This window comes from Dryas octopetala, chromosome 9 (genome assembly GCF_963921425.1).
Source record: "Dryas octopetala chromosome 9, drDryOcto1.1, whole genome shotgun sequence".
Lineage (NCBI taxonomy): Eukaryota > Viridiplantae > Streptophyta > Magnoliopsida > Rosales > Rosaceae > Dryas > Dryas octopetala.
In genome coordinates, this window is record NC_141374.1 from 5,831,776 (window position 1) to 5,856,274 (window position 24,499).

A 24,499-nucleotide genomic window follows, 5' to 3' on the forward strand; every position below is an offset into this window, starting at 1 on the left:
CTTAGAATTAGAGCTGGGTGTGGCTCGAGTACTCCATCTTCAGAGACGTCCGGAAGGCCAACCTGGGGTACTGCATGATCGCCCAATTTCTGTTTAAGCTGGGAGACATGGAACACATTGTGTATCCGTGCTGTAGGTGGCAAGTCCAGCTTGTAAGCCACTGCTCCAACCCGTTCCAAAACTTGAAATGGTCCATAATACCGAGGAGATAGCTTGAGAGATCGACGAACAGCAACAGAACATTGGCGATAAGGCTGGAGGCGCAAATAAACAAAGTCTCCGACCTCAAAAACACGATCTGTGCGCTTTTTATCAGCAAAACATTTCATACGGTTTTGAGCCTCCTGCAAATTTTGGCGCAGCAACTGTAAAATGGAATCACGATCTCGGAGACTATGGTTAAGCTCGGGTAAAAAACTAGACCCAGGAAGATAAGAAATAAGCCTTGGTGGCTTATACCCGTAAACTGCTTCAAAAGGAGAAAATCCAGTAGAAGAATTAACATTAGTGTTATGCCAGTATTCAGCCAAGGTAAGAAACTTGAACCAATCCTTTGGGCGAAGACTAGTGAAACAACGAAGATAAGTCTCTAAGCATCAATTGACCACTTCAGTTTGACCATCAGTCTGTGGATGGTAGGCAGAACTAAAGTGGAGGCTGGTCCCTTGGAGCTTAAAAAATTGCTTCCAAAAGTCACTGAGAAAAACGCGATCTCGGTCGCTGACAATTGTCTTGGGCACGCCATGAAACTTGAAAACATTGTCAAAGAAAGCTTGGGCAACAGAGGAAGCTGTATAGGGATGAGATAAAGCTATGAAGTGTGCATACTTGGACAGCCTGTCCACAACCACCATAATAACATCTTTGCCTCCTGACTTTGGTAGTCCGTCGATAAAATCCATTGAAATATCAGTCCAATTCTGATGTGGAATGGGCAGGGGTTGAAGAAGACCTGCAGGCAGACAATTCTCAGTTTTGTTTCGTTGGCAAACTTCACATTCTTGAATGTATTTCCGAATGAAAGAACGCATGTGTGGCCAATAAAAATTTTGCCGAATACGATGTAATGTTTGATGGAAGCCAGAATGTCCACCAGTTGTGCTAGAGTGAAATTCCTGCAAAACAATATCTCTAAAAGTGGAGTTAGCACCAATATAAAGCCTGCCTCTGTACAAGAGTCGCCCATTTTGCAACGAATATTTAGAAACGTCAAGTTTGCCATCTTGATAAGATTGGAGCTTGGAAAGGACATCCGGATCAGTTTGACAAACACGCTCAAATTCTTGTGCCCAAGTGGGAACCACCTGAGAAAGAGAATGCAAACAAATCTCTTGTGAGCGTCTAGACAAGGCATCAGCAACTGTGTTCAAGGATCCTCGTCTGAATTCGACCGTATAATCATAGCCCAACAATTTGGAGAGCCAACGCTGCTGAGATGGAGTGCCCACTCGTTGTTCCAATAAATATTTCAGGCTGTGATGATCCGTACGAACAACAAAGCGAGTGCCTAGTAAGTAAGGTCGCCATTTTTGGACTGCCAAGGTGAGTGCGAGTAGTTCTTTCTCATAAGTGGAAAGGTGGAGATGCTTTCCATGGAGAGCTTGACTAAAGAAAGCAAGCGGCTGACCAGATTGCATTAAGACAGCCCCAATACCCGTTCCAGAGGCATCACACTCTATCACAAAAGGCTTGGTGAAGTCGGGAAGAGCGAGTACCGGCGGGTGAGTCAAAGCATGTTTTAGCATCTCAAATGCCACCTTGGATTCTGTAGTCCAATGAAAAGCTCCCTTTTTGAGCATGTTCGTGAGCGGCGCTGCAATTTTTCCATAACCTTGGATGAATTTTCTGTAGTAGCCAGTGAGGCCAAGGAATCCACGAAGTGACTTTAATGTTGTAGGCAAAGGCCACTGGAGAACTACTTCAATCTTCTTTTGATCCACAGCAACACCATTAGAAGAGATAACATGCCCCAAGTAATCAACTTCCGGCACTCCAAAACAACATTTGGATAATTTTGCATGCAATTGGTGTTGACAAAGGAGCTCCAAGGTCTGCCTAAGATGTGTGACATGCAGTGCCTCGGAAGGGGTATAAACCAATATATCGTCAAAAAAGACTAAAATAAATTTTCTGAGAAATGGACGAAATACCTCATTCATAAGGCTTTGGAAAGTCGAAGGGGCATTTGTAAGACCGAATGGCATTACAAGGAACTCATAATGGCCGTCATGAGTCCGAAAGGCAGTCTTAGGAATGTCTTCTTCGGCTACTCGGATTTGATGGAACCCAAACCGGAGGTCCAATTTGGAAAATATGACTGCACCATGAAGCTCATCAAGGAGTTCGTCAACTACTGGAATTGGATAACGATCTTTAACAGTGGTACTATTTAAAGCACGATAGTCAACACATAATCTCCAGCTACCATCATGCTTGCGAACGAGCAAAACAGGGGATGAGAATGGACTGCGACTTGGCCTGATTATTCCATCATGGAGCATTTCTTTAACTATGCGTTCAATTTCTGCTTTTTGGAGCAACGGATATCTGTAGGGGCGAACATTTGATGGTGAGGATCCAGGGTGAAGGGCGATGTGGTGGTCATGAGATCGAAGTGGTGGTAAGCCGGATGGAGGAGAGAAGACATCAGGAAAGTCTGCAAGGACAGCTTGAATGCTTGGTGGAGGTTTATGGACAACGCCTGAGTCACAAGCCTGTGAAATATGCAAAAAAAGTCCAGAGGGTGCAGATCTCAAAATATTCTCAATTTTATGACAAGAGATAAAAGAAAGTTCTTTGTTGGGCACACCAACAAGTTTAAAGGTATCTCCCTGAAAATTAAACTGCATGCTCATTTTGGAGAAGTCCCACAGAATAGGTCCCAATGTCTGAAGCTAATGTGCCCCGAGAACAGCATCATATCCTCCAAGAGACAAGAGGTAAAAATCTGTGGTGATTGGAACTCCTTGTATATTAAGAGGAATATCAAGGCACTTCCCTTCACTAGACAATCGATCACCATTAGCTACGGTAACATCGAATCTTGAATTGGAGCATATAGGGAGATCAAGTGTTTGTGCAATGGATGGGTCCAAAAAGTTGTGAGTAGATCCAGAGTCAATGAGAATAAAATGGGCCTCTTGCCAAGAATTCCAGTAACACGCATAGTCTGTGGAGTTTGAGTACCTGCAATGGCATGGAGAGAGATTGCTGGTTGAGTAGCTTCAGCATCATCAGTCGAACAATCCATGTCTTCATCATCAGGATGATTCCCATCAATAAGAAATAAAGTAAGGGACTAGCAATTATGGCTGGGCTTGAACTTTTCATCGCAGTAATAGCAAAGCCCTTTCTCTCGCCGAGCTTTCATCTCTTCATATGAAATCTTTTTCACTTGAGGCTTCAGAGTTGTTGGAGTCGAGGTGGCAAGCTTGTTGGAGGGAAAAATTTTGCGATCTCTGGAAAAATTCTTCTCCTGGAGGCGCGCAAGCCCAATAGCATCTTTCAAGGAGGTGGGACGAAAAGATTTTACCATTGTCTTAATGTCCTCCCTAAGACCACTAACAAAGGTGCGACAAAGAAATTTATCAGGAAGTCCATCAACTCTTTGGGCTAAGTTCTCGAACTGGGCTTGGTAAGCTGTAACACTGGATGTTTGACGTAGCTTGGACAACTCGGCCTCTGGATCCTCATATTCCGTAGGACCAAACCTTTTCTTGAGAGCTTGGACAAAGGACTGCCAAGTTGAAAGCTCCCCTGCATGTTGAAGATACTTGAAATACTGGAGAGCAGCCCCTTTCAAGTGGAATGATGCATATAACAAGCGTTGATGATCTGGGATTTGATGGAGTAGGAAGAACTGATCTGCTAGTAGAATCCAACCAGAGGGGTCTTCTAATCCGTCGTATTTGAAAAGATCGATCTTCGGTCCTTTGGTATGGATATCGCTGGTATCTCTTTGGAAAGAAGTAAATGATGGTTCTGCCTTCTCTTTTCCTTTTCCAGAATCCTTTGAGAGAGTCTCAACAAACATGGCAATAGATGCTAGCCTTTCTCGAACAGTCTCCATGAAAGCCGATGTGTTCTCTTCAAGCCGCTGTAACGTGGAACCTTGTTTTGCCACAGTTTCAGCCAAGTCTTTGAAACGTGTTTTTACTCCGTCTGGGTCCGCCATAGGTCACAAGATCGTGGCTCTGATACCACTGATACAGCCCTGTGGTAAAAAAACAGAGAAAAAAGAAAACAAATAGGACAAGAAAGGATAGTTGAACTGCTACTTCGAGGGTAGCAACCTCCAGTAGACGTTAGTCTATTTGTGTTGAATTTTCCTTCAGTCTTATTATTCTCAGCAAACCTTTAAATACAAGGAAAGATAGAGTTTGTTGTTAAACAAACTCCTATCTTCAAGGAAACATATTCCACGTTAATACTCAGTCAAAGATAGTTGGAAACTTATCCAAACTTATTCAGCAGAAAAAATAAATAATAAAAAACAACTAAATTGGTGGAGCCAACCCAAGAATCTCTCGCCCATATCAGATCGTTTAGCATACTTGGACATGTTCAGTAAGACCAGAGATTTTATTTACTAATTAATCGGTTAAATTAAATGTGCGTAATATCTTCTTGATGTTCCACTAATCTTTTGTTCACTCCTCTTTAAACAAATTTCTTTTGTTTACCATGTTAAATTGGAAGGAAAAAAAAAAAAAAAAACAAACAAAAGCCACTATTACACATAAACTAGAGGCACAATTAATGCGCAATACAAAATTCTCTTGACACAAACATGAACACATGTTAAGAGGCTAGTAAATAAGAATTGCTTCTCATATCATGTCACTAAAATGACCTAGTATGATGGTCTCATACAAGTTTTGCTGGTTGAAGAGTCATCCAATAAAGGAATATCACCTATGACTTAGCCTAGTCCTTTTGTTAGGAGAAATTACTTATAATTTGTTTGCCAGCACCTTCGCCAAAATCTTGTAGTAGTACATGTTACATGGGCGCTAAAGGTCTAAACCAGAATCGTATAGCAGTTTTATTGTAGTTGCCTAGGGTAATAGGGTGTCGTGTAGACTTATTAACCTATGTAACTGCCATAAGATTCTGGCTAAGGTGCTATCCAACAAACTGAAAAGGTTGTCCCAAATATATATCTCACCGTCAAAAAATTATTCAATATAACAGTAACGCCGTCAATGTGCCTTAGCACCCCCGAACAGACAAGACAATGTCCTCATTGCACACCAAGCATTTATTCCATCATCTAAACATGGGAAGTCAAGCAACAAGTTTGAGCTAGGGTTGAAACTGTAGATGGGAGATTTGGTTCTAGTTGAATTCATTTACTTGTTCTGTGTGTAAAATCTGTCACCTTTTCAGTAAGAACCAATAGTAAATCTGGTAATCTGTTCCATCGTTCAAAGGAGTTAAGGAATTAGGGGGGTCCACTCCCCCCTTTACGTTGTACATGGTAGAAACCCAAAATTTGCAAATAAACTTGTCAGTATGCACAATAACAATAAATAGACACATTTGGCGCTAATCCAATGATTATAATGTGAAGATTTTTTACTTAGTGAGTAGGAGCACAATTGCTTCTATGGCAATCACCAAGCTTCTCAAGGTATATAGGTGTCTCTTGTAAATTTAATACATCTCTGGTGAAAAGAGAAAGAACTATTGCGAAATTGGAAATTAAGTCAATTTACATGAATTGCTTGACATCAACTGGCTCCATTTGTACAGTATACACCTAAAACAGAACCCTCCGGATCGACACAAGCTCCAATTTTGGAGGTTAATTCATTCAGCTCTTGCCTAAACATATGCACAAAAGAATCCATCTAATAGACAGTGAACATGCATTAATCATCAGTGGCAACAGAGAATTACATCTTCTTGGCACAGTGCATACTTGTCTTGAAGGAGCAGCAGACTTTTAGTCAGCAGCAAAATTATGGTAAAGTCTTAGTCTGCAAAGTTCAAGCAAATCTAGTTAACATACAACAGAAAATGAGCATCAATAAACATAGGTTCTTCTCTTTTTTTTTTTTTTTTTTTAAATACACAAACACAAATAAATTTAACTGCCACCTCATGTGCACAAGTATATTATTTTCAGATTGTAATAAAAGCACTTTAGTTAACATAGGAATGCATTCTAAGCACACGACACCCTTTAATGCTATAATACATGCTGCGTATCAACAATTCACACTTCAAAACCAGGCAACGTATCATAGCAAATTGGAAAGAAGTAAATATATTTCATCGCATTCAAGTTTTCAGCATGCTTCTTTAGTGATCCATGACAGTTTTCAGGTACTCAAAAATTTTAACAATCTTTACTTAATGGATTCAACAAAAAGCAACAGCATGTATTCTAGTTTAGATTAAAAATTAGGACCTAAGAAAGTACCTGATGAAAAAAGCAAAGTCATAAGGAAAATGCACTTAAAGATAGACTAATTCCATGGTTGTGATAAAGAAACATTTGGAGTAGAAGCCTTTAGTCCTTGTTTGCCATGTATAGCAGATTTCAGCACATCGTACTGTTCAGTAACAAAATTATATAGAGCTTGTGTGTACACCTCCCTAGCCTGAAAGAGAGAAACAGAAATGAATACTAGACAAGGTTCATGAACCAATTATAAATCAATGGGCATGGCATGCCTTCTTCAAACTTCGGGTCTGTCAATATTGGCATTTAAGAGAACTAGTTCCACTCTGAAGTTATATCTATCTGTATATATATGTACACACACATATACATAGATATTTAAGATTTACAGCCCTATGTAAAACTACTTCTTGAGGATACATATCACCAATCTATTCCAGCGTGCACCAGTCATTATATAAGGCAATTGTAGAACTACTAAGAAGAAGATTATATTCGTTAACTGAATGACCAAAATAGTAGTGGGGACTGGGGAGCAATTCATCCACACTGTTCAGAAGTTCTGTAAATGGTATGAGGACATGATTTTAAATGCAATTCTAATCAGATAAGGCAAAAATTAAATGAGAGCACTCCTTGCAACATAATGTAAAAGCAAATAACAGGAACCATGCACATCAACCAGGAGAGTAGAAGATCAGAACCAACCTCATCAGGATTTTCACAGGAAGCAGCAATATCAGAGAAGAAGATTTCTGGTGCCACTGACAATCCAACACCATGAAAGGAGATCATTCTCTTCTCTCCAATTTCTTTTTCTACCTGGTAAAGCATTGTGTCAGTGTCACAAGAGTGGAAAATTAGCATTACGGAAAGACCAAATCAGAGACGACGAACCTGGGGTGGAGGAGGCATGATGTTGTGACACAATAATGCTAAGGGATATATATGCCCTGGAGCAGCAGAATGTTCTGCAAGCCTTCTTAGATTGTCCAGTGCAGAAGCATCAAAAGGTGCCTGACCAACTTATATCAGTATGAAGTTAATTGCATCATGAAGACAACACTTATACATAAGCATGTGTATGCATACGAGTGTTGCATGTGTGGGTGTGTGTGTGTGTGTGTGTGTGTGTGTATGCTATGTATGTATAATGAATTTTTATGAACCAGAAAAAGTGGCAGTGGCACAGACTACCATGAAAACAGGATCAATGAAATCTCAGTCTGGAAAAGATTATGATAATCTAAGTTTGAGGCTCCTCTTGTTCTCTTCAATTTTCCTTGGTATCTATTTATTTAATATTTTTAAGGCACAATCCGCCTTTATATTGCTGCCTTCTTAGAAAAGCTTGCCTCCCTATATTCATGCAAAGTTGGCCACATGGTTTCTTACCAGTCTTTTTCTATTATAAGTCAAATCTCCTATAAGAACCCTTTTTTAAATATTTTCATATTATGTCATACCATGTTAATCTTGGTTTGCCTTTTGATCTTAATTTTTTTTATAAAATGCCTCTTGATCTTTACCATCTACTTTAACTAGTCCTCTCATTATAGCCTGTATCTAGTGTCCTATTTCTATGTCATATATGTCCATACCACCAAACCTTGGTATTTCTTATCTTTACCATTAATTGGTGTCTCTCCCAATATTTCTTAAGTACACTGATTTTTAATTGTCTTTTCTAGTCATTCCTATCATAACAGTGGTTTTTACAACATCCTTGATTTTTTTTCCCCTACAATTTAACCTTGAATCTAACTCAGAAAAATCATGTCGCATATTTCAATTTCCTGCAACTAGTAAAGTTGATCTTTCGAAGCCATGCTGAATTTTGACCCTGACACCACCTTTCCCCCTTCCAAATACATAAGCACAATTCTTGCACAGCCTCATCCACCACAGAAAAATTGATTAAAGCCTTAAAGCATTATACGACGCTTTCACACTACAACAAACATCCTATGATACTATAACAAATTCAGTGAAGACAAAAAACTTACAAAAACAAAATGACAAAGTAAATCCAAAATCAACAACAAAGCACCACCCTTGCCAATTGTGTAAATCAATCTTGTAATCCACACAGGTCATAGAATCCAAGTAACAATCTCAATAGGATAAACCATTGATCATAAAACATATCTATGACCAGTTAACGAGTTTCTTTAGTTTTACCAAATATTTATATTTGTAAAGCTGCCATAGCCAACTATTTTCCTCAGTACAGATCCTCTCATACAGTTCCTATATTTAGAGTGTCATTGCAGTTTTATCAAATATATACCAGATTTCAACATATGCCACATTCAATGCCAAAGCAAATAACCAACTCATTGCAGCTAAAGTAGAAAACTTAATATAGCACCAACTCCACATCCTTAACAAGATAAATGAATGCTTCTCTATACTGGTACATTGTTGGTTATAGGCTTATAGCTATAGGAACAGTAAATGCCAACATGAACTCAAAACTGTAGCCCCTCTTCATTTTTATGAAACCCAAATTCTCAATGCAAATATAACAAAGTTAAGTTGACATCAATTAGTAAATGTTTCCTTAAATAATTTATTTCAGAATCAATGTGGGTTGTAGTCCCAAAACCATCCTCAATCTATTTGTTCTTTTCTCTAGAAATGTTGAGACATTTCTCTATCCATATTGAACCAAAAAACTCTGATAGGCAAATTACTTCTACAAATTTTACACCTACACCATAATATTTACTCAGCTGAATCCATAGTTTACAATTACAACATATAGACACAAATTTGAGACCTTATGTTACAACATTATACAAGACAATTACAAGATAAAAATCATATTGGGAACAGTGAATCTCTGATCCAAATCAAAACTTTTAACAAAAGAGCACGTAACAAAATAATATATATATATATATATCAATGATGAACATGAATAAATATTTATTTTTTCAACTTCTCATACATGATAAAGTTGAGAGAGCTTACTGGGAACCATTCTTCTGTTACAGGATCTGGCCGGTCCCTTCCACCACTTGGTGCAATCCATACAACTTGTGACCCACCTCTACACCCAAACATGTCCAGTTAGAAGGCTGCATTTATAAAAATATGAAAAAAAAAAAAAAAAAAAAAAGGCAGAAAGATTTGATAACATTAAAGGAGTCTTTAAGTATTTTATTTTTTTAAAGAAAGGAAAATGCATGATGTTCCAGCAAATCATAATACCAGAAGAAACATATGTATATAAGGCATTCAACAAAACTATGATTACCTATCTAGTTTATCATTGGCCAGCAGTAAATCCATTATCCTATTAACCCCCGAAAAACATTTTACAAGGCAACTCTTTTATTTCTGGTCATTCTCTTTCACACTTAATTTTGCCACAAATACATAGTAAGAGCAAACAGCTTAGTCTCCTAATCCACAACCTCAGCTATCAAGGATATTCTTTATCCGCATTCTTATTAACTCGTAGTCTACATATTGATCACAGACAACTCCAAAAAGTTGCCAACATAAAGCAAGACTGGAAGGCCAGACTGACATTTTTTTCTATGATTACTTGCACTGTTGCACCCTACTCCCAAATCCCTACCACCATAACCACAGTCTACTAATACTATGATTTAATGATAATGTCAGTATCAGTTGAAATATAGGTCGTTCATATTTATGGAAATATCTACATCAATAGAAATCTCAGTAAAATTTACAGAAACCACGGTTAAATTGTAAAGATATAATTTTTTGAATGGAACTTTAGGAAATACTAAATCAATACGTACTGCATCAAATAAACATATAAAGTCCATAAAGTAGTATCTCCATGATAAAATAGAGGAAATGACAAGAATGGTCCTAGAACTTTATCCCTAGTATCACTTTGGTCTACGAATTTGTTTTTTGAATTCTATAGGCATCGAACTTTCACCCGTGTATCACTTAAATCCATTCCATCAATTCCATCCACTTTTTCCGTCAATTTTAGTCACATGTCAAGCATGTGAGCAACTTTTGAAAGCTCAAAATGGTAACTCATCCCCTCTTTCTTTCCCCAGCGTGATATATGTGACTAAAATTGACGAAAAAATATAGATGAAATTGACGGTATGGACTAAAGTGATACATAGATGAAAGTTCGTGGACTAAATAATTCAGAAAACAAGTTCGTGGACCAAAGTGATACTCGAGGTAAAGTTTGAGGACCATTGTTATAATTCTCTCGATAAAATATACAACACGTAAGATGAATAGTGTGTACCACTGGCACATATATGTTCTTGAAATTTAAATTCCAATGTGCAAAAACTTCCTAATTCCAATTAGTATGATTGAGTATAAGCATTCCAATGGGAAAATTTATTTATTTATTTTTTTAACAGCAGCACACAACAACATTTTATTTCAAATTACTTAACTGTCCATAGCTAGTATTCCTACTATCAAATTCTTTTATTAAGGAGTGTTCATTTAGCCCATCAAACTAACATGGAATAATGTGCAGCACTTTTGAAACTATCTTGACAATTCACACTAATGCTAAAATTCATCGATATCTCGGTGACATATTGTCAAGAGGTTGGTGATACCTTTCCACCCCCTATCGACACTGGTGGCTTCCAAAAACTAAAATTTTGATGAAAATATCATATCTTTTCATCCTTTTAAGTGTTCATCATTCCCTTACCAGTGACTGAAATTACAGAAATCACCTTCTGTTTGGGAAATTTCACCAACAGAGGAGACTTACAGGTGACTTAGGCCTTTCAGAATTTCTTTTCAGTGTTGAGCCTTCACACTCCCTGTCTAGCACAACCAAAATGATTTTTTTTCTTCTAACTTTTAATACTATCCACCTCTGATAGAAAGATATTTCTTCCATTTTCAAATTTCCTAATATAAAAAACCAGAGCTAGTTGTGCATTAAACACCAAAAGGATGAATGGAGAAACGGGGGAAGCAGTTCCTTCAGTTGCTCTGCATTTTAGTATGAAACATGATAGATAAACATCATTCTTTTACAAGGGATTTTTCCACAATGATTAAATACACTTTAAACAAATAAGTTAGATTCAAACATGTTTTATGCTTTCTAGGTTTCAGAAAGACGAGAAGAAACAGTAGTAAAGAGGACAGAAGGAAATGTAAAAGTAAATTTATAAGAGCTAAGGTTGATTGGCTGGGGGAAAAAAAGTTTATATGCAAAACACTGACATGGTAGTATTGCCCATGATGAGCAACAATCAGAACAAGCCAACTTTGGTCAGGCATACACAAATAAACAGTAGATGTACCTCAAAAGCAAAGCCATTTCCTTCAAACTTCGCGTGTTTGCTTTTCTTTTCATTTCAGCAAGCTCAGGAACATCATTCATATGCTTTTTCGAGTAGACACATATGAGATTCCTGTACAAATGAAAAAATAAAATGTCAGCAGTTAACTTAAAGAAGCATTGAGGTGCAAACTAATCATAAAACATATCTAAGAACTTTAAGAGCACCTCCCCATGCTGAAGGGCTTGCAAAGAGGATCTGTCACAACCCTATCTCCTGCTATGTAGGTCTGCAGTACAAAGTCTACAATTTGGTTATGCAAGCATTTATAAGTGCACAATATAGCATATGTGGTCATTGTATACATAGAATGAAGAGAGAACATATCAATTCACCATGTTCTCAGAAAGATGCGGGTTTGTTGTTTCAAGCAACAAGGAAATTACAGCTGGATCTGCTTCAGTTTGGTGGTTTGATATCAAAAAAATGTTGTGACCCTGCACACATAATCCAAAAGCATTGCATTGCATGAGTCACCACTAAGTGTCTTTATGAAAGACCAACTAATATTTTTCAATTATTTATCTCCTTACTGACCACAAGACAAGGTGTTTCATTGTTTTATTTTATTTTTATTAAAAAAAAAGAAACTTTAAATAATTACAAAATCAAACTATACAAGCAATGGATTATCCATTTCTATAGCACGTATCAAACCAAAACAAAATGAAATCAGCTCAGCCTCAAAACTAAAGAAGAAATAAAATCTAATTGATCACAGCCTACCAGTTTAACAAAATGGCAGAAAAATAAATACCCTAAAGACATCAGAAACAGAGGCCCAAACAGATGACCAAAACATCACTCCATCCCACAACTCCACTGCCCTCTATAATCTTTGAAAATTTGTCTATTAACCAGCTTCCCTGAACAGATTGGACCACAAATTTGCAGCAACGGTACATTGAAAATAAACATGATTGACAGATTATACAAAAATAATGAAATCACTATCTAAAGAAATAATTGAATCAACTCATCCACCTCTAAATCATTTAGATTTCTTCTGAATCCCAGATTCCAACTCAATGGAAATTTGATCTCCTCTACCATGCAAGCCATTATTATGCCATAATGGTTGACAGATTGTAAAAGCTGGGTAACTGAACTCGAAATGCATCCTCCCCCACCCAAACATCCCCCCAAAATCTGAATGTTTCTCCATTCCACATCACCAAATTGCTGCACCCTAGGAAGCAACCATACCTTGAGAAATGTCTCTCCACGGGCTTCGTCTCGACCCTCTCACAGCTACATTTGCATCCCAGCCATTTCATGGCTTCTATAGTTACTCCTAATCACAGGACAATGTAAAGAATCTCTTTTCAAAGGAAATCTCCATAACCACTGCCCAATAGGGCTTTATTTTGAAACCAAATGACCTATTCCGAACCATCTCTCCTTTGGTTGAGAAATTGTGTCCCAGATAATTAATTTCATTTTCCTCCCTCCCCAACACTAGGCCATAGGAAGTCTCTCATTACATTCTCCAGACTTCTAGCGACCCAGAATATCAAAACAAATCAAGATAAGATGGAATCTGTATGTTTCATACCACAGAAGCATCAGGATCTTACCATCAAAATCTTGGGATAACTAATGGTCAACTATAATTGAGATATCTAGCACCCGAACAAAATTATATCCCATTGTACACACATCAATTTGCTTTGGTAATACAGCCTTAATCCAGTGCCGAACTGATCAAGAATAGTTATCATTTTCAAAGCCCAAGAAAGGAATTCACCCGTAGAACCAAATCAATTTAACAAATGGAAATGTTCAGGTTGGCTCGGTTCAGAAAGCTGTTCAAGACTATTTATACTAATCGTGTCCTCTCTATGACGTTGTTATCCAGAATACCATAACATACACACATACCAACCTAAGCTTGAACTGCAATACATGGATCCAAACACATCTTATGGCCACTATATAAATTTTTAGAAACCAAAAGGAGGAAGTGAAGTGTAACTTAGCTAGAGAGATATAGCTTTTCACAATTCAACAAAGTTTAGCAGCAACCACATAACCTCAAAAGAAAAAGCTGAATACTCAGATTAGGCACCTGTCGAAGCTTCTCTTCCATTTCATAGAAAACAGAGATATTGCCAACATATGAATTTCTGCATCAAAATTTAGGGCATCAATAAGACAAAACAATCCTGTCAGAAAAAATAAAAATAAAAATGTGGCAAATGACATTATATTGACATAGTTCGAATCCCCCCCCCCCCCCCCCCCCTTCTGCTTTTGCCTCGTAACTGGAGCAAAAAACAAAAAACTCGAAACTACCTTCATATGAATAGAATTCTTTACATAATTGTTTCAATATAGGAAGAATTCTTTAGATAATAAAATAGTTTCAACTGAAATAGAACTCAGACACATTAAGTGAAATATGAGAAAACAAGAAACAGGACATATAAAATGTGACTGCTGAACTCTCTATTTTTTCAACTGAATATTATTTGATAACCAATGTTTGGAAATTATTTTTCACATAATTGAATTCCATTATAGTAATTTTAATTTATGTTTCCATTTTCTTATATTTATTATACAGAAATCGTAGTATATGTTTGTCTTTACAAATACGTGTAGTTCCCATACAATTAGAGTAGTTTTCAAAACCCAAAATAAAAATACAACTGACCCACAAATCATTGGTTTTTTTTTTTTTACTTGGATAGAAACATTTACTCTATTAAACACATCAAAAAGGTCAAAGATACAACCCAGCAATGTGCAATAAGTCCACCTTCAAAACAGAGCAAAAAAGAAAAACACTCTACACTTTCTGTACAGCTCAAAATCCATACACTCTCTAGTCTACTCTTAACAGCTACAAAATTATTCTGTTCATCATAGCACATAAAACTCTCACAGCAAACATAATCCAAACAATAATCACCAACTACAGATCCCCAATTTCAATGAAAGAAAAAGGAAATATATCTAAATTTTGCACAAAGAAACCCAAAACAATAAGCCTCAGGGGGTGATCCTGTAATCAACCCAATTCTTTTGCCACAATGTTTTGTAACCCAGAGACAAAACCAGTAGTCTTACATCAGATCTGAATAACTTTTCAAACCAATTCAGAGTTATATTTGACCCATCCAACTGCTAGTTGGACAAGAGGAATGATGAATCATTCATGATTCTAGCCGTGTCAATACAATAAAGAACTTCAAAGGGTCATCAGTCACACTAATCTTTACATTTTTGTATGAGAACAATTAAAGGGTCATAGGAAACCATTGAAAGAATACTCAAAACGTTTCAGTACAATTTTTATATATTAAACAACTCCAAGTTAAATAACTAAAATAATTACAATGTTGTGATGAATGACCTGATGATGGCACGATGGATGGACCAATAACCCATGACCACATCAGTTTTAAAACTTGATGAAACAATGCATAGTATGTACATTCATTTTAGCGAAAACAATTTATGTATACAAATGTGTTTATAGACACAATTTACGGTCAACTATAAAGTGTCAAGAAGTTTATTGCAAAAGAAATAAAATGTGCCATAGGTAACTGATGATGATGGGAAAAAGTATAGGAGCTGTCAACTCACCTAAAATCAACTAAAGGACGAATATAATTTTGGCCAAACATGTAGTAGTCAAAAGGTTCTCGTATTGCTTTGTGATATGGTGAGAAGACAAATGGGTCCTGAAAAAATACTGTTACATCATGTACAAGAAAAAAAATTGATAATTTGGTTTCCGATACTTGTGTTGCATATACTTCAGAAACTATGACAGCTGTACGATAACATACAACAAGACCAATGTTACCTCTATATCCAAGAATACACGATCCAGTGCGGCACTCATATTTGACAGCACAATCTCATCAGCCTTGGGATTTCCACTTTGAAGAATCTAAATCATGATAACACGTGATTAAGAAAACAGAAAAAGAATATATATATATATAGACAGATATATATAAAGGGGAGGGAGAGAGAGAGAGAGAGAGAGAGAGAGAGAGAGAGATTCTCAAATGAGGACTTATCTCTCAGCCCTTAGATCAATTATAGCAGCTGCGATGCATCTAATGTATCTAAGCCATTGATAGTTGATCTAGTGATTGAAACCAAGTCCTCATTTAAGGACCTTATTAGATTAATATATATTACACACATATAGCAACACTGCCCTAAATGAAACAAAAAATCTCATCATTTTCACATTAAGGGTCCATAAAGAATCCTACAATCATTTGCATATTCTCCAGTACTCCATACACTCAGGTCCCAAATTATAAAGAAATTACCTTTAGGTAATATCGGTGAGAGCATGCATGCATACTAGGAACACATTAATCTAGCTACATTCAGTACTCGATGAAGTAAAACCATCAATTTTTTTCTAAGCTACAGAGGAAAATATATCCAGAATTTATCAGACAGTCTTCCAATTATCCCAAATACCCAGATGTTTCAAGATCTGTGATTAAATTCATAAGAAATGATGAGCTGCTCTTGCTTTTTGCTATAATTATTTGAAATTAGAAAAGACTGGCTGTTAACAAAGCTAAGTTTGAACTAGTAATGCAGCCATAGAACCAATAACTGAGACATTTCTACAAGTAGCAATTATATATGCCAATATTCTCCAAAGAGGATGGCGAACTATGGGTGTGATATACATTTATATATAAAGTCAACTCCATCTCCACGAAAGTCTTAAATCTTCAGGCATCTAGCTTCAAGAAGGTGATATAAAAATCCTAGGATGAGTTAACTAGTGAAACATAACAAAGATAACTTTTCCAAACTTTAGAAAGTTTACAATGTATAGAAGCTCGTGAATTAAATAACCATGACAGAAGGTTTAGATCCAAAACAATGGTCACTTAGTAGCTTATATGATCTTCTAAGCAGGACGTCTAGACTGAAGGATTCAAACTTCCTTTAGAAAATCAATCACAATTTTTCTTTTCAGCCCCCATGATTTGAATGTTGATTATTCTCTAAGTTCCACAGATTCAAATGTAAGTCCCATGGTCACTTTAAGTGGTAGTAAGTAGAGATTGGGTCCAAGTCCAACTCTTTCTATTGGTATTAATAATTCTAGTAAAAATGTTTAGTTTGCTATTAAATTTCACTCATTCTAGTATATTTTGAAACCATAAAATGTCCACTTCAAATATATTGAAATTCCTACTCCACCAGCAAATATCTTTAGCAAGTGAAGTGAAAGATACTCTTCATTTTCATTTGGAAGTTCTAAAGTGTGTGAGTTTAATATATAATGTCATACGCTAATAGCTCCAACCGAATAGTAAAAACTAAAGTCATCAACAAAGAAAATAATTTTACAGATACACACATCTTTTATAAGAATTCTTACAGAAGAAAGTTGAGCCAAAGCATCTATGCACATCAAATAAATTCAAAAAATAAAATTTCAGAAACAAATTTAACTACATAAAGTAGAGCATGAGTATAAGAATAAAAGTTTACAGCATTTTTATAATTCTGATATAATTCTTCCATTCCTGAAGCAATAGTTGAGGGAAGCCTTCCAGCTTCTGTTTCCTTCCTGATTGTAGACAGAAGCTCTGCAGATGACCATTTCAAATAAATCAAGAAAACTAGCATTCCCAAAAAAAAAAAAAATAATAATAACATTAATAATTCAAAGAAAAACTGCTTCATGCAGGAGAATGCTTATTTTAAAAAAAATAAATAAATAAAACAAGCATTTTTCATTAACAAAGCTGTTGTTAACGAAGGTTGAACTCATAAGTATCTTAAAGTGTCTCATAGTAGCTGTTTTTTAATGAAATAATTTTCCATTCAATGGAACTCTAAAGCAAAAAATAGATATATTTTGAGATGGATTATTCAACTATAATCATACATGCAAACAAGCAAGTGAAAGAAGAACTGATAAAGAAGAAGGAAAAATCAATATAATTAAAGCTGCCCACTAGCTTGATCAAGATTACTAGGCATTATGGTGTTTCACTAGTAATGATTGTGTTAAAGCTAATTAGTCTGGATGTCTAGGTTAAATGTAATTTCTAGCAGACATCAATTTTATTTTTTCTGTTCTTTTTTTGCCAAATTTGCACATCACAGTGAGAGTTCTAAAAAAAAGTTCAAAAGAGAAAAAGGGTTTAAAAGAGCATCAATGAAAGTTCACAACAGTTTTTCTTAGACCAGCTTTCTTTCTTTCTTTCTTTTTTACAATTTTTAAACAGAATTCACTACAACAAAATTGAACCAAAACTTAATTTAAAAATGTCACAAATAATAATGTCAAAACTCAAAAACAGAATATAATTAACGTCCAAAATAGGAAGACAAAAATATCAATGCAGTTTAAATACTTGCAAGTTGCACAAAATTTGTGAGCACATAATCTTTAAGGAACTTAAATAAGTAGACAAGTGGCATGATAATTACATACCAGCATCAGCAATGACATCTATGACATCAGGTATTATGTTTATGAAAGAGTAGGTAGTAAAAGTAATGAGGGACATGGGGAAAATATAAAAAGAAAAACAAACTGTTAGAGCCATAGGCATAGTGATAGTGCATTGTCATGGAAAATCATAGGCTGGTGGACAGTCTCGTAGGGAGGATTTAAAGCACTATCCAGTTATGATGCCCAGGCCTCCATACCCAACAAAGATATGCAACTCAATCAAATACTTATGAGTTTCAACAAGATTTGAAGCTTGCATATACTACAAAGCCTTGGTCCAATTTTTGGAAGCAAGAAGCTCAACTTTTGACTATCATAATCCTAAATCCTGAAAATACCACATCAACCTGAAAGAAAACTACTCGGACGTTACAGATTAAAGGAAACAAAATTGTAAAACTTTTTAAAATTGGACTATTTGTTTAACTATGAAAGCATCCTGGTTGACGGCCAGGTCAGCCAAAAATATATGGCATCATTAGTACACTAATTTTGATTTTATTTGTTAAAAAACTGAACTTGTATTGGAAAATATGTATATATATATATGCACACATATACAAAATAAAGAAAAGAAAAGCAAAACTTTCCTAGGTAATTCCAACTACTGTTTCATCTTAAAATCAAGAGAACTCCACAGATAAAAGCAGTGTGTGTGTAAACAAACACAAGAATGCATATAATTGCATTGCATATTTCTAGTAAAAATTGTCAAAATGTTCTTTTTTCTTTGTCTGTATTTTTCCAATTTTATCGGATGTCCCTGAAAGGACAAAATTATTATACTGAACAGATTGAACAACAAGGGGAAAATTAAAATTTTCTAAGCATTCAAAGCAGAGAGGTTGCTTGGCAAGTTTACACCTCAACACTAAGGAATTAAAACTCAGTGCAAGATCAATTAGAACTATGTTATTGTTCCACAATGCCAGCAACACCCACCAAGGCTTTAGTACCACCAAGTCAGATAGGGTAGGAGTTTTTTTTTTTTTTTTACAAGAAACATACTTTTATTAATAAAAAAAACAGAACGTACATCATAGTGGACAAGCTATCCACTATTGCAGAAGCTAAAAAAACTTACAGTAAAGAACAACTAAACAGAACAGAAACAGAACATAAACCATCATAATGATGTACATAATGATAGAAAAAGAAATGTCTCTAAACTCCGAAGAAACTGAAGCCCATAGGGCAGCCCAGAATCCATATAGGGTAGTACTTTGAAAGAATTTGGGTGGGCTATACGTGCAATGGATTATATGGGTAATCCTTTGTTATTTCCGCATGATATGCTCAAAAATCCCCAACCCATGTCCACATCCTAGAAAATATAATGTTATCATAGCTCAATGACTTTCATGTTTGCAAAACATGAAGTTTGAATAGATTAAGAGATCAGAATTTGGCTTAGGGAGTTTGATTCCAAATTAATATTATCTTAAGTCACATAATATGTAATTTCATAGCATGTCAGTGTAGAGAACGGAATTTTTGTGTTTACAGTCAAATATGATTTTCTTAATGTCTAAATTTCAACTTCCAAAGAAAAAAGTTACATATATGTATATATGTGTATAAATGCATCGCTACATTGAAGATTATAACTTGTAAAGAAAAGGTAGGATGTGATGAACCACCATTTGCAGATGCATTTCCTTTTTACTCTATGTTTTTTCTAATAGAAACCTTTCATTTCATTTCTTTTTCAAATGGGCCCATGGTGGAGGGATAAACAGATGAATTTTATCATGGGTACAAATACGACAAAGGAATGCACTAGGGATAGAATCGTTGGACAGGTGTTTGAGCGAAAACCCATCCCCTGGAATCCCTCCTAGAACATCCAGAAACCGCTCTTAATTTTCAGTAGACGCTTTGCAAAGTGAATAATATGTACTGCCCAAAAAATTGTATCTATATGAGCCACATGCCCATGTATGAACAAGCCAACCATCTGAAGCATCGATGTGTAGTATCACATCTACTTGCACAATTATTCAATTATTGTATATTTTAGATGGTTAGTGCATCCATTTCATTTATCACAAAAGATTTCTGAGTCATATAGGGCACATTGATTGGTATCGAGCACAGACTTAAAATGCAAGTAGCCAATGAATAAGTAGATCTTATCATGATAACTTGTCAAAAAAATCTGACATCCTCACGCAAACGATTGCAACTATGAGTATGAGTTGGACAATATATATGAAAACAAATACAGGAAAGGTAGTCAAGAATCAGGTCAACTATGAAACAATAACCATCAAAGAAGCAATTATTAACATTTTGGATGGTGAAGGTGACAGCTCATGTCTGATTAAAATTCAATATTTTGGACAACTTTGTATATAGAAATAAAGTATTCAAAATGTGAAATTTTTAAGATTTTTAAATAGGTTCCATAAACTTCTCATGATTTCACTGTTCTTCATTCATTCATTCTTTCTTTTCTTTCTTTTTGTTCTTTTTTGGAGAACAAAAAGATAGGGGTGCAACACGAGGACTTTCCAAGAGGTCACTCATTCTTTGTTTTTTTTCTTTGAATACTCTGGGTTGGTGGCTTTCTATAATTCGACAATTTATTAATGACTTTGACTCCTTTCTAAACAAATTATTTTTCCTTAATAACCTAAAATCAAAATATACTTTATACGTATATATCTTCACACAAATCATTATTTAGAACCGTATATTTTTCTAAGAAATTATTTAGAACCCTAATAATAACAATATATGCCTCAAAAAACCTTCCATAGGATGCTATCCTTCTCCTTATTTTCTAGCTTGTCCTTTCTAATTGTTTGACAAAAACATCTACCTCCACATGAACGAGTCTCATACAAGGACATTCTATAGACCAACCTTCATACAGTATCAGGCCTTAGCGCATGGTGTGATACAATTACAGAGCACCGCCTGATAGTATTCCACATAAAGATGGGGTATCTAATGTGAAGAGATCATTAACACAAATAGAATGTACATAAAGATGGTGTATATAATGTACAACAAATACATCCCCAACAAGTAAATCTGGGTCCCCATCCACTACATGTATCACTTAACACACATGGGACTACTCCAACTAGTACTTTTTTGTCAACATTTCCTTGAAGTCGATAGCAAATTATCAGAATATTCCACTCATTTAAGATTAGGGTTCCATCCCCTTCCAAAAGCTACTCAAGAAAACTCTCAATCTCCCCTATGTAAATTTAATCCATGTAGAAATCAAGCACCAAAGGTACATAGTCTCCTGTTACTATAGTGGCTTAAATTAACCAACAGAATAATGATTATTTAAACTACTGAATAGGAGACTTTAAGAGCTAAAAAGGACACAAATAGAAAAACATTGATTTTAAATGCGGTAAAATAAACACATTTTACTCCAAATTTGTGGAACTCTAACCATAAACACTCCATTTGGTCATCAAATGAATGTTATAGGAAATTGAAAGAAATTAAATCAGTGAATTGAAATTTTCATCATTACACAGCTGAGAAAACAAATTATTTCGGTTAGCATGTGACATATTCAGCTTATTCAAGCAAACTGATCGTCATCAAAATAAAAATAAAAATAATGAAACATACAAGTAACATTCCAAACACTTCTATACTAAAAAGAAAATATAGAATTTCAGAAAGTTCATACTATTTTTTATTAGGAGCAAAAGAACAGAAATGTTACGTGATATAGAAACAACCTAACCTTCTTTCTCTTCATTGACACTCCTGAGAAGTAACTCAAAGAGGGAACGTAACTAATACGGATAAACTAACACGTAAAAAGATTCATGAATATCAAGATTTAGATAATAAAAAAAAGGAAAGGAATACAAAATCAACTAATTGAGCAAACAGCCTCGTTCAAGTAAAATTAAATATTATGAACAATTTCATTTCGATATCAAGAAAGGCTAGAAAGCGAACATTTCGATTCGAAAACATGAATACGAATTTTCTTTCTTGCATTTTCTCGCGAACCAAACACAGCAAAGAGGCTCTCACCTTCTTCGGAGGTCGCATTGAGGAACGTGCGGGAATGGTTCGTCTCCCTCCTATGTGCGCTCTCAATGGGCGATAAAGTCGATGACGAGTCCTTGTCCGTTACCAGCCCCGCCATAGCTGTCACCTTCAAGGAGTAAGACAAGCAAGGACAAGCAGAGCTCCTTCGCGGACTCGATCTCACGGAGACCAAACACAGCGCGGTAGAAGAAGACGAGGACGAGGAAGAAGAAGAATAAGAAGAAGAGGAAAGAGGCGTGGACGAAACCCTAGGCGTGAAGACTGTGGTGGATGGCGTAGCAGAGAGGATATACATAGTCACAAAGAGAGAGCGAGATAGAGAGAGAGAGAGAGAGAGAGAGAGTCGTAGGCTATGATCTGAAGAGAGATAGAAGCAGAGTAGGGTGGGGGAGTGTGTTGTTTTCGGGTCACGTGCTTTTCCAACGGCAATAGTGGAAGAAGAGTGATGGTGATTTTGGATTGGGGGGGGAGAGAGAGTGACACCAGCGGAAGGTATAAGGACACGTGGCAGGTTTTGAAGAGTGTGCAGTCTAGCTGAGGAATCCGACATTGGGTATGGTGCCGTTTGCTTGGGTTGGAATTGGATAATGGTCAAGGTCAACAAAAAATTCCCAAATAGAAAAATCGAGGCCTGGCATATCACTATGACTGGAATGCAGGACACGACTCCGTAGTATGGATATGTCAATATATGAAGGCCACGTTTGGGCGCGCGTGATTGGATCGAAAAGAATACTCATCCTTGTATTGCATTGGAAAGTGTTGGATTGAGAAGGATAAATCTAATCCAATGTTATGTTTGGTCGTGCACAAAACTAAAAGGGAGAATTAGCTAAATAATGCTATTTTAGTCTTGTTTTTTAAAAAAATAATAAATTTTTTTTTAAGTAAATGATTATAAAGCCCAATTTTGAGCTTTCACTACTTTTAAGACCCATGTCTTTTTTTGGTTTTTGAAGAAGGCCCAATTTATACTAAACCGGTCCTCTTTTCCGTCTCCCTCATTTTCCGTCTCTCACTCCGTCTCTTTCTGTCTCTCTCTCTCTTTCTCCGTCTCACAGATCTGAGGGATCGCACCTCTCTCTCCTTTGTCTCCATCTTCGTCTCTCTCCCTCTACCTCTCCATCTTCATCAATCCAGCCCATGGCCACACTGCCACACTGCCGCACTTGGGCAGCGCCACCACCTTGGAACCCAACAACGACGTGGTGGCCGACCGCCTCATCATCTGCTCCTGTAGAATCGCGTCGACGTTCATTCTGGTGCAGTAGCTTCTAGCAGAGGCGACTCTGATCAGCTTCAAGAAATCGTCAGTACCGTCGCTGGACCGAGACGACGACCTGACACTAAAGCTTTTGGGCAAGCTCGACGAGAATTGGCCACCTGGTGCCGTAGCTTCTGCCAGAGGCGGCTCTGATCGACGGGAATTGGCAAGCTTTTGGACCGAGACGACGACTGTAGAAGTCCTTGGCTTTGCTCAGAGCTCTGATGGGTACAGTGAGAATTCTCATGAACTTATTTTGGTTGTTTATTCTTGCAGGGTCATATTTAATGTTTGGGTGGCTTAGAGTACTATTGGAATGTTATTGTTTTGAAATTGGTGGTAATTGTGATGAGTAGTAGGCAATATGGGGTTTGTATTCAAATTGATTTGCTTGGAATTCATTATATGGGAGCAAGTAATTAGAGATTTTGAAATTGTCAGTGTTTTTGGGGTATGAATTGGGTTGGGTTTGTTGTTGTTGGGGAATGTGAGAGGTGCAAAGGTTGAGAGTGGTGATGAAGGTTTCCGTGGAGGTGAATTCATTGGCGAGGAGGTGTTGCCTAATCAGATTTAAAGTTGAAGCTTCTTTAGAAGCTGTGGCCATTTTCCAAAGATGAGTGGATATTCAAATTCAATTCAAAGTGAAGAATAGTAGTACAGGTAGTTTTAAGTGGAAAAGAAAAGTGTGAGAATGACTATATATAAAGTTTGGGAAAGGAAAATTAGAAGGAATTTGTAATTGGGTATGGTGTGGCTTCACACTAAGCTCCTGGATAGAGATAGGAAGCAAGCATCATTTTTCATTTGGTGTTGTATAAATCAATAGTGGACTGTGGACTAATATGGATTCATGTGGAGTGCATATATTACTTTATTGTTTTTCAAGGTCATGTACGTTTCCAATTAACTATTTCCAAGGTACTTCCAGCTGAAGCCTTAGTGGGAGTTCAAAATGGATTAACAAGTGAAACTCCCTTGGACCTTAGTTAATTGTTTAA

The 24,499-nt window shown here is 36.3% G+C and overlaps 1 protein-coding gene across 1 annotated transcript; it reads right to left on the reverse strand.

Annotated features, from left to right (window-relative positions):
- Positions 1–5,551: 5,551 nt before the first annotated feature.
- Positions 5,552–22,600, reverse strand: ATS1 (phospholipid/glycerol acyltransferase family protein). Its single transcript, XM_086256256.1, has 13 exons — positions 22,220–22,600; positions 17,227–17,324; positions 15,554–15,640; positions 15,331–15,428; positions 13,805–13,862; positions 12,072–12,173; positions 11,904–11,965; positions 11,698–11,808; positions 9,386–9,464; positions 7,307–7,426; positions 7,118–7,231; positions 6,428–6,608; positions 5,552–5,981 (listed from the first exon to the last, which is right to left on the reverse strand). Exons 1-12 carry the CDS (start codon positions 22,530–22,532, stop codon positions 6,474–6,476), a joined length of 1,377 nt encoding a protein of 458 aa, XP_086112382.1. The 5' UTR covers positions 22,533–22,600; the 3' UTR covers positions 5,552–5,981; positions 6,428–6,473.
- Between the last annotated feature and the right edge of the window lie 1,899 nt (positions 22,601–24,499).

Coding starts and splice junctions, on each gene's coding strand:
- ATS1 (XM_086256256.1), bottom strand. CDS start 22,532: ATGTATATCCTCTCTGCTACGCCATCCACCACAGTCTTCACGCCTAGG. Junction 12,174..13,804: donor TGGAAGAGAAGCTTCGACAG/GTGCCTAATCTG, acceptor TTATGTGTGCAG/GGTCACAACATTTTTTTGAT. Junction 9,465..11,697: donor GAAATGGCTTTGCTTTTGAG/GTACATCTACTG, acceptor GTTTGGGTGTAG/AGGTGGGTCACAAGTTGTAT.